The sequence below is a fragment of the Callospermophilus lateralis genome, chromosome 11 (assembly GCF_048772815.1).
Source record: "Callospermophilus lateralis isolate mCalLat2 chromosome 11, mCalLat2.hap1, whole genome shotgun sequence".
NCBI lineage: Eukaryota > Metazoa > Chordata > Mammalia > Rodentia > Sciuridae > Callospermophilus > Callospermophilus lateralis.
The window spans coordinates 39,986,035-40,003,602 of NC_135315.1; the positions used below are offsets into that span (position 1 = coordinate 39,986,035).

General features: G+C 38.1%; 2 protein-coding genes across 4 annotated transcripts in view; one reads left to right on the forward strand and one right to left on the reverse strand.

Moving 5' to 3' along the window:
* On the forward strand, window positions 1-9,256 carry Tefm (transcription elongation factor, mitochondrial). 2 transcript variants are annotated; one of them, XM_076869401.1, is made up of 5 exons: window positions 1-247; window positions 1,675-1,698; window positions 1,847-2,307; window positions 6,480-6,629; window positions 8,698-9,256. In XM_076869401.1, the coding sequence occupies exons 1-5, from the start codon at window positions 217-219 to the stop codon at window positions 9,142-9,144; spliced, it is 1,113 nt and encodes a 370-aa protein (XP_076725516.1). In that variant the 5' UTR covers window positions 1-216; the 3' UTR covers window positions 9,145-9,256. The 2 variants fall into 2 exon arrangements, with proteins under 2 accessions (XP_076725516.1, XP_076725517.1); XM_076869402.1 differs by lacking the exon at window positions 1,675-1,698 and having other exon boundaries at window positions 6-247.
* A 1,906-nt stretch (window positions 9,257-11,162) lies between these two features.
* The window catches only part of Atad5 (ATPase family AAA domain containing 5), a 55,237-nt gene continuing 48,831 nt past the window's right edge, over window positions 11,163-17,568 (reverse strand). Inside the window, exons 20-23 of one of the 2 annotated variants that reach the window (XM_076869399.1) lie at window positions 14,733-14,914; window positions 13,565-14,418; window positions 12,598-12,753; window positions 11,163-12,490 (exon numbers count right to left, since the gene is read on the reverse strand). In XM_076869399.1, coding sequence (XP_076725514.1) covers window positions 12,412-12,490; window positions 12,598-12,753; window positions 13,565-14,418; window positions 14,733-14,914 — 1,271 coding nt within the window. In that variant the 3' untranslated portion in view covers window positions 11,163-12,411. Of the gene's footprint in view, window positions 12,491-12,597; window positions 12,757-13,564; window positions 14,419-14,732; window positions 14,915-17,568 lie in introns of both variants that reach the window. The other variant, XM_076869398.1, reaches the window with a different exon arrangement.

Below are 17,568 nucleotides of genomic sequence, written 5' to 3' on the forward strand. Positions count from 1 at the left end.
ATTTCCCGGAAGCAAAGAATGAGTCTGCGGGCCACCCGAGGCCTTGTGAGAAGCACACAGGGGTGTGGCCGCCGGCCAACCCACTGCGAAGCCAGGTGTGTCTCGGAACGACACTTCGGCCGGAATCTTTCCGCAGAGCCCAGGCCGGACGCTTTGTGGCGAAGCAAACAGGAACCGGAAGTCAGTGGAGGAAGCCTGTAGCGGTGGGACTGGAGGATGAGCGTGTCTTGTCTGCTCAAAGCGGGAGGTAGGGTACCTAGAATACAGGGTTGTTCTCCCATCTGCCGTTAGCCCCTGAACTTGGAGTGTTTGTCTTCTCCTGTTCCGTATCCAGGTCGTCCGCTTGGAGCTGTAGCCGAGCTGTCGGGACGGTTCTGTTCTCCGAACCTTGGAGCTTGTGTGCCTCCCTGGCCCATGGCTCCAAGAGGAGGATTGATCCCCCCCTCCCCCGCCCATTCTGGGGATCCAATCCAAGTGGATTCAGATTCCAACAGCGATTTGCTTACTTCTGGCTGCTTTATTCCCTGTGGCTGCGACCTCAGAGTGACTCTTCCTGGTTTTACAAAGTCATTTATTTTATGGTGTTTCTTTTGCTTGCAAAAACATAGTCATAGTAGAAATATTGAGGAGTTTATAGAAGAAAATTAAAACCACCCTTTAATAAGGCGCCTTTAAAATTGGCTAAAACTTTTCTTATAAACATAAAATTTAATTTTCTTAATTCCACCAGATGAAAATCCAGTGAAAATGGAAGTGAAGATAAATCTTTATTTTTTTTTTTTTTGAGAGAGAGAGGGAGAGAGAGAGAGAGAATTTTTAATACTTATTTTTTATTTTTCGGCGGACACAACATCTTTGTTTGTATGTGGTGCTGAGGATCCAACCGGGCCGCAGGCATGCCAGGCGAGCAGGCTACTGCTTGAGCCACATTCCCAGCCCCTGAAGATAAATCTTAAAGAGAGATCAGTTACAAAGAAGATCCCTCACATATCAAATATCAAAAAAAGTTAATCAGTTGAAATGATTATTTCAGCTAAAAACCAAGCGCTGCTGGAGATCAACCCAGGATCTCAAGAGTGCCAGGCCAGCGGTCTACCGGTGAATTATGACCCCAGCCCTTAACTACAACTTTTTGACGGGCATAAAATTACAAATTCTAGGTAGTGAAATTTAGGACTGATCCATAAAAATCAGAAGACAATTCTTGTGACTTAAAAACAACAAAAGCCCTAAAGGAAACGAAACTACAGGCCCATAGTGGCTCAGGCCTGTAACCCTAGTCATTCAAGAGGCTGAGATAGGAGGATAAGTTTGAGGCCAGTCTCAGAATCTTAGCAAGACTCTCTCAAAACAAAAAGTGAAAAGGACTGAGGATGGAGTTCAGTGGTGAAGTGTCCCTGTGTTTAATCCATAGTGCCAACCCTCCCCAAAACAAAACAAAAAATGTATATTTCCTATTTTAAAGTTGATTCTCTGTAATAATTTAATATGGCCCATTATTTCTTTTTACTTAGTAGTGTATTATTATTCTTGTTTTTGTACTTGGGTTGAGCCCAGGGGTGTTTTATCATGGAACTACTCCCCACCCATTTTTGAGACAAGGTCTTCCTAAGTTACTGAGGATTTTGCTAAACTGCTGAAGTTGCCCTTGAAATTTCTGACCTCTTGCCTCAGCCTCCAAAGTTTCTGGGATTACAGGTATGTCACTGCACTTGGCGAATATAGTCAAGTATTTCTTAAATTATTGGAAAGTCTGTGTGACTTTGCAAAGGATCTGGTCAAGCTTGTAACTAACACTATATAGAAGTAGGACATCTGGTTTATATTTTGTTAATTTTCCTTTTAGGGAGATGGAGATCCTTTCCAGTTCCAGTGGAGTTATCCTTGTTCCAGACCCTACGTAATTTCTGCTATAGGAAAAAATCTGCACCTGAGAAAACTATCAGCAGTGTTTCTTTTTATGATGAAAATGCAAAGGAGTCTGGAAATGCACTTGACAAGCTCTTCTCTTCAGAACAGCAGGCTTCCATCCTGCATGTGTTGAATACAGCATCTAATAAAGAACTTGAAGCTTTCAAATTGCTTCATGGAAAAAAGTCCACCAGTATTATAGAACACAGAGAAAAGTTTGGGCCATTTCAGGATTTGGAGAGTTTGATGAATGTGCCCTCCTTCCAGTTTAAAACTATTGTTCAAGTTTGTAACTCCATTCTTTGTCCAGAGGGTGAAAAGAAAAAAAGAAAATTCCAGGAAAACCGACTGTTGGGAAAGCTCATCAAACCAGACATAGAAAGAGAGAGACTTAAGGTATGTCATTTTCTTATACTGCTTAATGTTTGAGAAGTTTGTAAAGCACTGTTCTGGGCATTGTATGAGTAGGTTACTAAGATAAATTTCTTCATGCTTAGTTGGTGGATCTAGACATATAAATAGATGACCTATTACACAAAGTATCTCATTTGAGCACCATACATGAGATGTACAGACAGTAAATTGACAAGTGAGAGAAGGGAAAACTTAGATATGACTGTTGGGGAAAGTTTACTGGAAGAACTCAATTTGGATTTTGAAAATTAGGCTGGCTGAAAAAGGAGAGCATTATAGATAGAACAGTCATCAAGAAGTAGGTCTGTGCGAGGTTTATTTAAGAGGACTGTCGTGAACCAGGCGCAGTGGTGCCAGCCTGTAATCCCAGTGGTTCAGTGGGAATTTTAGACAGGAGCATTAAAAATACAAAGCCACCCTCAGCAATTTAGGGAGGCCCTAAACAACTTAGCAAGACCCTGTCTCAAAACAAAAAATAAAAGGTCTGGGAATTTGGCTCAGTGTTTAAGCATGTCTGGAATTGGGTCCCCTGTACAAAAAAAGAAAAAGGAAGACCCGGCCCACGTGGAGAGCCTGCAGGAGAAGGCACAAGTGGCCCTCACGGAGTACGTGCGGGCCCAGTACCCGTCCCAGCCCCAGAGCTTTGGCCGCCTGCTGCTGCAGCTCCCTGCCTTGCGAATGGTGCCTTCCTCCTTCATCTCCCAGCTGTTCTTCATGCGCCTGGTGGGCAAGACGCCCATCAAGACGCTGATCCCGGACATGCTGCTGTCAGGAAGTACCTTCAACTGGCCCTACTTGGGACAGTGACTGTGGGAGGGCTGGATGCACACTGGCTGATCTGCAGACCTCAAGGGACATGGATGCTGGGCATTGAGGGACCCAGGGTGAGGGCCCTGGCTTCTCTCCTGAGACACCTATTTTTTAAAGACTGGAATGTTTGTCTTTCCCGTTTTTTAAATGATCATAAAACCAAAAAGAGACTGATCTTCCAGGCCCAGCTGGCCCCTCCTGGAACCCAGCCCAAGGAGGGCCTAGGGATGGAGGGCCCAGTGCCAGGCCTGTCTTGTCCCTCTATGTCTCGAGCATGAACTTGCAGGAGGGTGGGGTTGACCTCCTGGTGATGTGGGCGAAGGCCTGGCCTCTGGCCTGGAGGGGCAGCCGCATGTGCAGGCAGCTCCTCCGGACATGGGGTCCGCGTTGGACACTAGGTGACACACATGAGGCCAATAATAAAGCTGTTTCCTACTTGTGTAAAAAAAAGAAAAGAAAAGAAAAGAAAAAAGAAAAAGGAGAAAAAGAAAAGAGAGAACTATTGTAAGATAGATACCCAGCTCTGTTTGAGGGTCATGTTGGAAATAATGAGAAGATATAAATATGTATTATGACTGAGGAATGATTCTAGAAGAGTATATCAGTCTTTCCAGCAAAATTTAAAATTATTTTCTGCCCCCACCACCACTTTGGTTTTTGGTACTGGAAATTGAACCCATGGTTGCTAAACCACTGAGCAACATCACCAGACTTTTTTCTTTTTCTTTTTTTTTTTTTTTAAAGAGAGAGAGAGAGAATTTTAATATTTATTTTTTAGTTTTTGGTGGACACAACATCTTTGTTTGTATGTGGTGCTGAGGATCGAACCCGGGCCGCATGCGTGCCAGGCGAGCGCGCTACCACTTGAGCCACATCCCCAGCCCTTTTTTATTTTTTTCAAGACAGGGTCTTGCTAAGTTGCTTAAGGCCTCACAACTGCTGAGACTGGCCTTGAACTTGTGATTCTCCTGCTGCAGCCTCCTGAGTTGCTGGGATTACAGGTGTATGCCACTATGCCCAACCCACTGCCACCTTTAACAGCGGTTCTAAAAGCCAATCTTTCAATGTTATGTTAAAAGATAAATATTCAGGGGCTGGGGATATAGCTCAGTTGGTAGAGTACTTGACTCACATGTACAAGGCCCAGTACTTGACTCACATGTTCAATCCCCAGCACTAAAAAAAAAAAGATAAGTAGTCACGTTACTTGACATGTTGGTCAAGTAATAAGCTTCGGAGCATTTAGGTCCTGTGTCACATTGCTTGATAAAATATTCACTTGTCCCATAATAAGTATCATTTTTATATGAAACAGTAGTTCTCAGGTTTTGGGGGGAATATGGATATTTTTAGTTAAATTTTTTTTTTTTGGTACTGGGGATTGAACCTGGGGGTGCTTAACCACTGAGCTGCATCTCCAGCCCTTTTTATTTTTTGACAAAGTTTCACTGAGTCGATGAGGTTGGCTTCAAACTCACGATCCTCCTGCCTTGGCCTCTCAAGTCACTGGGATTACAGATGTGCACCACCATACCCAGCAATATGGATAAGTTTGGTAAACAAACTTTCAACTATCATAGTTGAAAGCTATGGACCTTATCCCCCCCCAAAAAAAGCATTTTTTTTTGTGTGTGTGTGTATACACATACATACACACACACAGAACATCACACATGCTTTCAGAGGACTTGCAGATGCCATTACATATATCTGCAGGCTCAGGACAGAACTCCTGCTGCAGTTGATGTGGAATATATTTCATTCATATCTTTCAGGGAAGATTTTCATCCAAATTTATGGCTAAAACTATACTTGGACTATAGTAGGGCTGCATCTTGTTTATGGGTTTGGTTTTTTAAGTCAGTTTGTAGGGAGAAAATTGTGTAGCGCAATCCTTAAAATCTGTTGCCCAAGGAAATGCTATGCACAGTATGGCTCAGTGATGTTTATGCAACCTAAAACTAAAAGAATCAAAAGGAGGACTGTGTTTTGTAGATGTTTTTGCATCCAGATTATTCTGCCCGCAGATATTTATCCAGTGATTTATGTAGCAGTGAAAGGGAAATGGGTGTAGCATTATAAACTATTATAAACTATTCTTCTTTATCCTGTATCTATGGAACACATTAGTAGTGTCTCTCTCCATAAATGAGTCTTATGGGAGTGAGGTGACATCATTGTACTTTATCTCCAAACTAAACTCAGCAGAGCTAAATCCATATAGCCAATCAGCTGTTATACATCTTAGAAGCTCTATAGGTATCTCAAACTCATTAAAAGAAACAAAAACAAAAATGCCTCATCTCTGGGCTGGGATTGTGGCTCAATGGTAGAGTGCTTGCCTAGCACAGGCGGGACCCAGGTTCACTCCTCAGCACCAAATAAAAATAAAGGCATTGTGGAAAAAAAACAAAAAAACAACCTCATCTCCCACCATGTTCCTAGTTGATCTGCCTCTTACCTTCTTCTTTGAGTATCAGTTCTGTTCCCACTATTCCTTGGCAGGGTGGGGCAAGTACTGGGGATTGAACTCAGGGGCACTTGACCACTGAGCCACATCCCCAGCCTTATTTTGTGTTTTATTTAGAGACAGGGTCTCACTGAGTTGCTTAGTGCCTCATCATTGTTGGGGCTGGCTTTGAACTTGAGATCCTCCTGTCAGAGCCTCCAGAGCCATTGGGGTTATAGGCATGTGCTACCATACCGACTCTCCCACTCTTTTCCTTCTTGTCATTATGTTTTGTTCTTAATACTATTAAGAACAGTTCCTTACACAAATCCCTACCTTTTGTTAATCCCCTATCGTCCATCTCCCACACAGCTGTCAGTGATTTTTCTGAAATGTCAGTCTTATTATTTCTTAAATTAAATGTTATGTTCCTTGTTTCCCAATATCTATCATATTAATAATTCTCAGTTTAATTACTAAATAAATTTTATATTACATCAACTACTTTGGCATTCTGAGGTTGTAAATCAGGTTTTGCATCTGTTAAAATGTTTACATTCAATAAAAAAAAAAAAAAAAAAGTTTGTACTTGAGCCAGGCATAGTGGCATATGCCTGTAATCTCAATGACTTGGGAGGCTGAGATAGGAGGATCCCAAGTTTGAGGCCAGCCTCAGCAATTTAGTGAGAACTTGTCTCAAAATAATATAAAAAGTTCTGGAGTTTTATTGAAAATCCAATGAAAGCTATGGACTTTATTCCCATTTAAAAAAAAAAAAAATATATATATAGTACATATATACATGGTAGAGTGTCCTTGGGTTCAATCCCTGGTACTGCAAAAAAGAAAAAAAAAGTTTATTACACTTATAATTAAATCGGCTCTTTTCTTTTAGGCAGCCAATAGTATTTTATCTATTGTTTTTGGTACTCAAAGAATTGCCTGGGCTCTCCTTGATCGCAAATTGACAGTGCTGGACTGGCAGCAAAGTGACTATTGGAAATTAGTGAATAGAACCTACCCATCATCACTCTATTTAAAAGAGGTAAGACTGTTGCATCTCCACGTTCCTGTTACTGTATAGCTTCTTGTGTATGCCTGCATAGCTTCTTTGTAGTTTTTAATCTTCTGCTCCCAAAAAGAATGTAATAAAATAATGATATTGATTATTTTTTGTGATACTTATTACTCACCCACTCCTGTTGTTTTTGTCACTTTTGATTAGTTCAAGAAATGTCTTAGGTATCAAAGGCAGATATTGAGAAAATCAATGGTAAATATATAAAGGACAGGGGCTGGGGATGTGGCTCAAGTGGTAGCGCGCTCGCCTGGCATGCGTGCGGCCCGGGTTCGATTCTCAGCACCACGTACAAACAAAGATGTTGTGTCCGCCGATAACTAAAAAATAAATATTAAAAAATTCCCTCTCTCTCTCTCTCTCTCTCGCTCTCTCTCTCTCTCCCTCCTCTCTCACTTAAAAAAATATATTTAAAAAAAAAAAATATATAAAGGACACTATATAAAGTGTCCTTTATATATTCTGCATGTTATAAAAAACTTCACTATCTTGTATTCATAGCTTATTTTCAAAATGCTATCACTTGTTTCATTTAAGTCTTCAAAATCTTTTGAAATGGTAGGGAATTACTGTCTTGATTATACACATGAAAATTGCTGTTCAGTCATTTGCAGAGATTATTAATTCTTGGTTAGTTGTTAAAATCCTATGCTCTAGGTGGGTACTCCTGTAATCCTAGAAACTAGGGAGGCTGAGGCAGAGGATCTCAAGTTCAAAGCCAGCCTCAGCAAGAGCGAGGCACTAAGCAACTCAGTGAGATCCTGACTCTAAATAAAACACAAAATAGGGCTGGGGATGTGGCTCAGTGGTCGAGTGCTCCTTAGTTCAATCCCTGGTAGCTCTGACCCCCGCCCCCGCCCCCACCAAAAAAGATCCTATATTCTGCCCTAGATTATTATTATTTTTTGGATACTGGAGGATTGAATCCAGAGGTGCTTAAACACTGAATCACATCCCAGCCCTTTTTATTTTTTGAGACAGGATCCTATTTTTTGTTTTTAATACTTTTAGTTGTAGATGGGCACAGTGCCTTTGTTTATTCTTCTGTAGTGTTAAAGATTGAACCCATTGCCTCACATGTGCTAGGCAAGCACTCTACCACTGTGTTATAACCCCAGCCCATGCAGAGGCTGGTTTTGAACTTGTAATCTTCCTGCCTAAGCCTCCCGAGCCACTGGGATTACAGGTGTGCACCACGAACCTGGCTGTCGTAGTAAATTTTTTTTTTTTTAAAGAGAGAGAGAGAGAGAGAATTTTAAAATATTTATTTTTTTCAGTTTTTGGTGGACACAACATCTTTATTTTTTATTTTTATTTTAATGTGGTGCTGAGGATCGAACCAGCACCCCGCGCATGCCAGGTGAGCACGTTACCGCTTGAGCCACATCCCCAGCCCTAGAAAAAATTTTTTAAAATATTTTTTAGTTGTAGGACATAATACCTTTATTTTTTTTATGTGGTGCTGAGGATCAAACCCAAGCCTCATATGTGCTAGGTGAGCGCTGTACCGCTGAGCCACAACCCCAGTCCCTGTCATAGAAAATTTTAAATGGTTCATAAAAGTTCTGAGTTGGGTAATCTTTGTCTTTTTTTTTGGTACTGGGAATTGAAACCCGGGTGCTCTGCCAGTAGCTGCACCCCAAACCTTTTGATTTTTTATCTTGAGATGGGGTCTAAATTGCCAGGCTAGCCTTGAATTTGATCCTCCTCCTTCTGAATAGCTGGTATTACAGGTGTCTGCCCAGCAAATTGTCTAAAATTAAGTCCCTATAGGTTTTTAGAAATTATGAAGCCTATTTTACAGATGAAGAAACTGTACTGAGAACTAAACATTTTCTTAGCTTAGCCTGTTCCTGAAAAAATCATGACCAGAGCTTGACTATCCATAAAATGCTTTTTCTCTTATTTCAAATTGTCAACAGTAATATTATGTAAGTTACCTAATGAGAATATTTGAAGATAAAAATGGGGCTAAATATGAAACTAAATGAATTATTTCTGCTTATTTTGTCTTTTTTTTTTTTTTTTAATAAAGATTTCTTCAGTCATTTCAAAAATGCCTAAAGCAGATTTCTATGTTCTGGAAAAAACAGGACTTTCCATTCAGAACTCATCTCTGTTTCCTATACTGTTACATTTTCACATCATAGAAGCCATGCTGTATGCCTTATTAAATAAAACTTTCATCCAGGATGGCCAGCATCATGTGCTGAGCATGAATCGGAATGCAGTAGGGAAGCACTTTAAACTGATGATTGGCGACACTCGAACTAGTGGGAAAGAACTAGTGAAGCAGTTCCTCTCTGAATCTGTACTGAAGGCAAAGCCTCGGGTGTTCTTTCCACCAGACAAAGTGGTACACTATCGACAAATGTTTTCATCTGCTGACTCGCCTGACTCACACAGAAGAGAAGAGTTATATGATTCATTGTTACAAGCTGTTGCTTTCTATGAGTTAGCGGTTTTTGACACTGAGTCTTAGAATTCTGAGATGAATGTACCTGCTCTGTTGTACTATATATATTTATTCTAATTATAAAATCAGCTGTTCTGAACAACCAAGTTAATGGAGAATAAAACACATTTTGAGTATGTTTTAGATGTTTAATTAATGTCTGACTTTCAGTTATGAAATGGTATACACAATCATAAGCCAAGACTAGATCAATAAATATTTTGAGATTCTGTGCCTTTTGGGATTCAGCATCAATAAAATGCCCTGCCCAACTAAAAGAAAAACAAAGTTTTCTGCTTTTATCAAGTAGATACCATCTATATTGAGGATTTGCATTATTATGTTGTTAAAAAAATAGAGAAAAATGAGTTCTTATGGGTGACTTATGAGAATAAAGCTTAAGACAACAACAAAATTTTTAGACTCATTCTCTAGGAAGAATATGGTTTGGCATACTGTCTGCAGTTTTAATTAGCTCAAATGTAATAACCCACCCAGGCACAGTGGTATGCAGCTATAATTCTGCTAATTGAGAGGGTAAGGCAGGAAGACTGCAAGTTCAAGGCCAGCCTATCTGGCCTAACTTAGTGAAACCTTATCTCAAAACAAGAGGTTGGGGATGTAGCTTAGTGGTAAAGCATCCTTGGGTTTAATCCCTAATACTGGGGGATAAAAGTGAAATATGCTTCTTGGGAAAAAATTTCAAATAATTAAAAGTATATATATAAATAAATAAAGCAAGTAGAAGTCCTGCCTCATCAGCACCTCCAGCTGCCTGGAGTCGTGTACATTCTTGCCAGTCACATGTAAGTCTCCACATTTATGTTTGTGATTATGAATTTACACATCTCCCCTTAGAAATGTAGGCACATAAACTAAACGTGACTCACTAAAATCAGTCTGTCTTCTTTCAAATCATCACCTTTGACGCTGTTTTCTACCAGCAAATGGTTTTACAAAGTACACAGTTGTTCATGCCAGAAACATGGCATTCTTCTCCCACATGTTTCTGGAAATAATTGAAAACGTCAGCTTTAGACATTCATAGGATAATATGCAAAGTATTGAAAAGTCATCGAAACTTGATTACTTTTATCACAAAAGTGAATCTAAATCTTAGAGGAATTTATTAGTTTTAAGAAAGGGGCTGGGGATGTAGCTTAGTGCTAGAGCACTTGCCTAGCACGTATGAGGCCCTGGGTTTCATCCCTACCACCATTAAATAAATAAATAAATAAACCATTTCCCTAATAGGGAGGAAAATATTCCCATTATTTCTTGATTTTCGATGATTTAAATGTAGTTCCTATGGAGTTACTCTACTTTGGTTCATCAATTGTTGAGAATTATCACTTTCTAATAATAAAAAAACAAATTATCAGGGCTGGGGATGTGGCTCAAGGGGTAGCATGCTCGCCTGGCATGCGTGTGGCCCGGGTTCGATCCTCAGCACCACATACAAAGAAAGATGTTGTGTCCGCTGAAAACTAAATAAATAAATAAATTAAACAAATTATCAGGTAAGTGGTCTACTCAAAAGCTTTGTAGAGGGCTGGGGTTGTGGCTCACTGGTAGAGCACTTGCCTAGCAGGCATGGGGTGCTGGATTTGATCCTCAGCACCATATAAAAAATAAATAAATAAAGGTATTATGTCCATCTACAGCTAAAAGAAAAAAAAAATTGAAACAAAACCAAAAACCTTTAAAGCCTGGGTCAGGAGGATCACAAGTTCAAGGCCAGTCTCAGCAACTTAGTGAGACCTTGTTTCAAAAGGTTGGGGTATGGCTCAGTGGTTAAGTGCCCCTGGGTTCAATCCTTTGTACCATTAAAAAAATGCTTCAGAACACCTTATTTTCTCCTATGCAGGATGAAATCTGTAGAATTCAGCCTATATCTGACCCACCACAAATATACACATTTACCAAGATGAATACATCTTGAACTCCTACATAATACTATGTAAAGTCTTTAACCTTTAATTAGATCAATGTACTAATCAATACAAGAAGAGGTACGTTGAACAAATAAGGTAAAAACATCTTCATATACATTTGTAAACAGGTATGCATCTATGCTTTTAAAAACTATAAAATGAGGATCCTTGAGTTAAAAATACAATTCATCAGCTAAAATCTCTAAATATTAACATAAACATTTGAAATATAGATACAGCAATTTTAAACACACCTGATTATCCAATTGCAAAATGATCTCAAGTGATGGGATATTTTAAAGTCTTATCACTAAAATAAAAATATATACTCCCTCCCCACCCCCAAATCAACCTTTCTGGGAATGGTAGCATGTGCCTATAATTCCAGCTACTTTGGAAGCTGAAGCACAATTGCTTGAGCCTATGAATTCTGGGCTAGCCTGGCCAACATAGCAAGACCCTTTATCAAACAAACAGGGCTGGGGATATAGCTCAGTGGTAGACCACTTGCCTAGCATGCATAAGGTCCTGGGTTCCATCCCCAGCACTGCAAAAACAAATTTTAACATTAAGTAGAAATAGCTATTATGTAGAAACCTTATGGTAGAATCCACCTTTGTTACATTTTTAATGAACCCCAGCTTGGCCAAAATAGATATATAAAATGTAAGAAAAATTTACAAAGCAAATGATTTGAGTTGGCAAAATAAAGAAGATAGCACCCATGTAGGGGTCCTAAAAACAATTTAAGAAAACTATAATTTAGAATATTGATTTTACTTTGTCAATATTCAATGATTCAATGGTAAAATATGCTGAAGGAGTATACTAGATAAAAACACCAGGAAGTTCTTATGTTTTTGGAAAATGAGGCATAATTTTCTTCCTAGGAAGTTAATTGTTGAGTATTACATATGTAATTTTATGTTCTGTATTGTGTAAACTTATTATAAAAAGATTACCATTTAGGTGCTTCATATTTACAACTGGACAGAACACTGACACTTGTAAAGGGATGGATTACAGGTAACAGGAAAGGGAAAGATTATAGATTAGTTTTGTATTGAAACATCTTGAGAAATATCTTAGTGAACTCTACTTCCAATAAACAGCTCAGTCACATACAAAACAACATCAACAAAGCAAAACTAGATTATACATAAATGCAGAAAAAACTATGATCATATATACAATTTATAATCCAACTTTTTCACTTTAAATATTTGCACAATAAAAAAATACAAATAGTCTGTTTTAAATGTACATTAAGAGAAATAAACTCTTCCATGAAAATCAACATAATACAAAAATGCATCTTAAGGACCACATAATCTGTACAAGACATTATTAATGGAGAATATTAAGGGAATTCAGCTGCCAAAGTATTCACAGTCTCTTTTGGAATGTCAAGATGAATTCCTTCAAAATAGTGCAGAAACCTGTCAAAATTACAAAGAAAAATATAAGTTAACATTTTCATCTCTTGAGAATATTTATTAATCCTGAAATAGCTCTCTAAAATATTATTTTTTTATAGAGCCTTTACCTTCTTTTACTTTTTCCTTGTTCTTTTAGCTTCTCAGTCCTACAGATATTGCGGAGAACTGGCAGGTATTCAATTACACTAGCTTGTCTATTACCCAGGTTCAGAAGAGATCGACTAGAAAACACACTTTTAATGACTGATATCCTCTTCCAAGCACTGCTGGAAATTAATACATTACATAATTAAAAGTAATACATAATTTTTTAATGCCCAATAAAAATAACAATTGCAAACTTAACCAGTTTTTCTGCCTCTGATCTATACTGGATGATACTTCTAGATTAATTTCTTGTCATTAATTACTCTCATACATACTAAAAATTATATACATATATATATTTTTTTCAATTTTTACTTTTTTTTGTACCAGGGATTGAACTCAGGGGCACTTAACCACTGAGCCACATCTGCAGCCCTTTTTTTAATATTTTATTTAGAGATAGTCTCACTGAATTGCTTAGGGCCTTGCTAAATTGCTGGCTTTAACTGGCAATCCTGCCTCAGCCTCCACAGCCACTGGGATTACAGGTGTGTGCCACCACACCCAGCTCTTACTAAAAATCTTAATGGCTACCTGCTATCTGGCAAACTTGTTTTCCTGTCACTCAGGGATTTTTCACATCTAGCTCACCCTAATCTTCCTTATAAATCACTCTGATCTCCTTAATTTTCATTAGAAGCTACTTTATTATTTTTTTAAAAATATTTAGTTTTTAGTTGTAGTTGGACACAATACCTTTATTTTATTTATTTATTTTTATGTGGTGCTGAAGATGGAACCCAGGGCCTTACACGGCTAGGTGAGCACTCCACCACTGAGCCACAACCCCAGCCCAGAAGCTACATTATTAATATGAAGGACTTAACATGATCAATAGTCCAGCATTTTAAAATTAGTAAGAATAAATAAACTAGTTATTTCCCCTTTGTCATTTATCTGAAAAATAAAAAGCAAAAGAAGACTTACTCTAAATCAGTTGCTGACTGACTAAAGCATACATTATTGTGCTTCTGTGAAACACTAAAAGTAAGATCCTTGGTTGGATCTCTTCCTAATTTCTTGCAAGAATTCAAGGAGGATTCCAATTCTTTTGAAATAGTAGAAGAACATTTAGTAAAGGTAAGAGCTTCTGCAGTTGCCTTTAGTTCTCTAGAGCTTTGAGAAGTCCATCCATCATTACTCTCAAGACTAAACTCATCACAAAGTCCACTTTTAACCATTCCATCTGTCCAACGAAAGTCATTTTTCCCGAGTTCCTTCTGTTCCTTTATATCAGTTAAAAGGGCATCCAAGAAGGACATGTTATCCATAAACTCAGTGAGAGAATTTAAACAACGAGAGACAAGGACAGAACTTTTTTTCCCCGCTGGTGTTTTAGGAGGATGAGGAATAGATTCAATCCTAGACTCTAAACTATTGTTCAGGTTCTTTGTCCCTGAACTGCTGTCTCTGGTCTTGCTTTCTTCTAAATTTGAGGAAGATGCAGGCGATAGGTTAATAAATTCAGAAAAGTCCAAGTCACTGTCAAATAAATCACTATCATCTAGTGTCACGATCTTTTTCTTATGTTTCTTTTTCTGTGACTTATTCAATGGCCGCTCTCCTTCAGTACATTTCCTAGCAAGACACTTCATGCTTCTTGCTGCACTGGCATCCACATTTACTGATGAGCCACAAATGGTTTTTGATTCTGGAATGATATCAACTGGTAATGGTAGAATAAACTCAAGATTGCTATATAAAAAATCTACATCCTGCATGTGGAATTCTGTAAGAAGCTGGATGAGTTTATGCCATTCTTCCTTTGTAGTGATTTTGTGCTGAAAAGTAATTTTGAATACAGAAATGTTATAACAGTACATTATATCTACAGATATAAATACAGTGTTTTCTAACTTTAAATACTCAGTCACTTACCTCTTAAAATTTTATTAGACTCCACTTAATACATGAAAATAGAACTGAGTCTAAAAACTAAATTTAGACTGCTAATTTGGAGAAATTAAATGCTCTAATATTTAGTAATATACACCAACTCAATAATTAAAAAGTCTTTTAACAGCTACTCTGAAATTGTTGTTTTACAGATGACAAGGAATATAAATTTAACATTCCAAATACACATTAAAAATACCTTTAAAAATGAAAATAAATCTTCAGATGGGGAAAAAATATTCTTGAGTCCAAACAAGGTCTCAACACAGCCAGTGTCACATTTGGGAAGGTCCACATGATTGCTTTTGGTATTTCTAGTGTTATTTTTGGAAGCAGGGCCATTTTCAGAGCAAGATAGTTGTTCATTTTTGCTACTTCCTCCTACAATAAAACAAATTTTATCAAACAATTAGATGCTTTGACACCCTTTGGACCCATATTCTACTTTGTTTTCTATATATGCATTTAATTTATCAAGAGAATACCTACATCAAATAAGGTGATGATGGCTTTCAATATAACTCAATAGAAAAAGTGCAAAGACTGAATAGGTAAAAAAAATTAGGTAAAAATTACCTATTAAATTCATAAAAGATATGCAATAGAGGGTTTGGTGGTGTACCCCTGTAATCCTTGGGCAGGCTGAAGCAGGAAGACCACAAGTTCAAGGACAACTGGGCAACTCTCTGAGACCCTGATTCAAAATGTAAAAAGGGCTGGGGATATAATTCAGTGGTAGATCACCTTGGGTTCAATCCCCTGTATTAATCAAACAATAAATAAAAATGTAAACTGCTGAAGTTGTAGTTTAGTGGCAGAGGACCTTCTTAGCATGAAGAAAGTCCTGGGTTCAAAAACTAGGACTACAAGGGGGAAAAAAGATGTGTAATTTCTCTAGTGATCACAGAAATGCAAATTTAAAGTTAAATACTGTCCATGTTTCACCTTTTAAACTGGTAAGATTAAAAAGATTGATAATTGCTGGGCACAGTGGCACAATGTTTGTAATCCCAGCAACTCATGAGGCTGAGGTTGGAGGACTACTAGTTCAAAAGCCAGCCTCAGCAATTTAGTGAAGTCCTGTATCAAAATAAAAAAATAAAAAGGACTGGGGATGTGACTTAGTTATTAAGTACCCCTAGTTTAAATCTGCAGTACCAAAAAAAAAGAGGGGGGGACTGAAAAAGACTGGTAATCTAGTTCTATCAATATACACAGCTGGGCGTGGTGGCAGATGCCTATAATCCCAGGGGCTTGGGAGGTTGAGGCAGGAAGATAGCAAGTTCCAAGACAGCCTTAGCAAAAGCACCTCAGTAAGATCCTGTCTCTAAATAAAATACAAATAGGCTGGGGATGTGGCTCATGGGTCGAGTACCCCTGAGTTAAATCCCTGGTAATAACCACCCCCACAAAAAGAAGGTGGCGAATGCCTGTAATTCCAGAGGCTCGGGAGGCTGAGACAGGAGGATCACAAATTCCAAGCTAGCCTCAGCAAAAGTGAGGCACTGAGCAACTCAGTGAGACCCTATCTCTAAATAAAATACAAAATAGGAATGGGGATATGGTTTAGTGGTTGAGTGCCCCTGAATTCAAACCCCAGTTCAAAAAAAAGAAAGAAGAAAGAAAAAACCCACAAACAAAATCCAAAATACAAAACTATTTTTAGAGGGCAATCTGGCAATATAAAGTATATGTAACCTTTGACCCAATAACACACTTAAGTATTCTATCAGAATTATTCAGACTTGTTTAAGGATATATGTATAAAGATATTCACTGCACATCACTATGAAAACAAATAAGATAATTTAAATGTCCACGAATAAGTAATGATTAATGAAATTATAGTACTTCTATGGAATAGCATGCAGCTATGAAAAAGATTAGGATAGAACTGTACATGATACCAAAAAAATGCTGGGTTAAAAATCAGTGATTAGGCTGGGCACAGTGACACATGCCTGTCCCAGCGACTGGGGAGGCTGAAACAGGAGGATCGTGAGTTCAAAGTTAGCCTCAGCAAAAGTGAGGCACTAAGCAACTCAGTGAGACCCTGTCTCTAAATAAAATACAAAATAGGGCTGGGGATGTGGCTCAGTGGTCAAGTGCCCCTGAATTCAATCCCTGGCACCAACAAATAAATAATTAAATAAACCAAAAAGCAAATATATAAATAAATAAATTTATAAATAAATAAGCAAGCAAGCAATGGATAAATAAATAAATAAGTAAATAAATAAGTTCTTCCCTTAAAAAAAATTCAGTGATTAGAACTGGGGATAAAGCTTAGCGGCAGAGTGCTTGCCTAGCATGTGTGAGGCCCTGTGTTTAATTCTCAATATGTCCTCCCCCAAAAATAAAATTCCAAAAATTTACTTAAAAGAAATTAAGTAGGACTGGGGATGTGGCTCAGTGGTAGACTGCTTGCCTAGCATGCGTGAGGCACTGGGTTTGATTCTCAACACCACATATAAATAGATGAATAAAATTAAGGTCCATCAACATCTGGAGGTGTAGTTCAGTGGTATGGCACTTGCCAAATACATATAGGGCCCTAGTTCAGTGCCCAGCACAGTAATAACAAAACAAAAACATAACAATACATATAAAATCATATATATATATGATGTACAAACTTTGCTAAGTTTGTAGCAATATTATATATGATTAGATATAAAGGTTTAATGGGTGCTACCTTTAATAAGTAGAGGAAGGGGCTGAGGCTATAGCTCAGTGGCAGAGTGCTTACCTGATCCTTAGCACCACATGAAAATAAATACATAAAAATAAAGGTATTATGTCCATCTACAACTAAAAAAAAAAAGAGGTAGTAGAGAAATATTTTCATTTATATATATTTGAATTGCCAAGGATGGCCTTAATCTTGAGATCCTCCTGTCGTGGCTTCTTGAGTGACTAAGAATATAGGTATACACTATCATCTTGGGTGGTCTCTGTGTTTCTTTAAAAGCAGGAATGAAAAATGTAAGATCTTCAAGAACAGAAACTGTGTTATACTTAGTTTCTGCTTTCTA

What these genes read in the sequence shown, in the direction of transcription:
- Tefm (XM_076869401.1), top strand. Translation starts at nt 217, where the DNA reads ATGAGCGTGTCTTGTCTGCTCAAAGCGGGAG. An exon ending in TTGTCTGCTCAAAGCGGGAG is followed by an intron (nt 248 to 1,674) that starts GTAGGGTACCTA and finishes CTCTTGCCTCAG; the next exon opens with CCTCCAAAGTTTCTGGGATT. An exon ending in CAAAGTTTCTGGGATTACAG is followed by an intron (nt 1,699 to 1,846) that starts GTATGTCACTGC and finishes TTTTCCTTTTAG; the next exon opens with GGAGATGGAGATCCTTTCCA.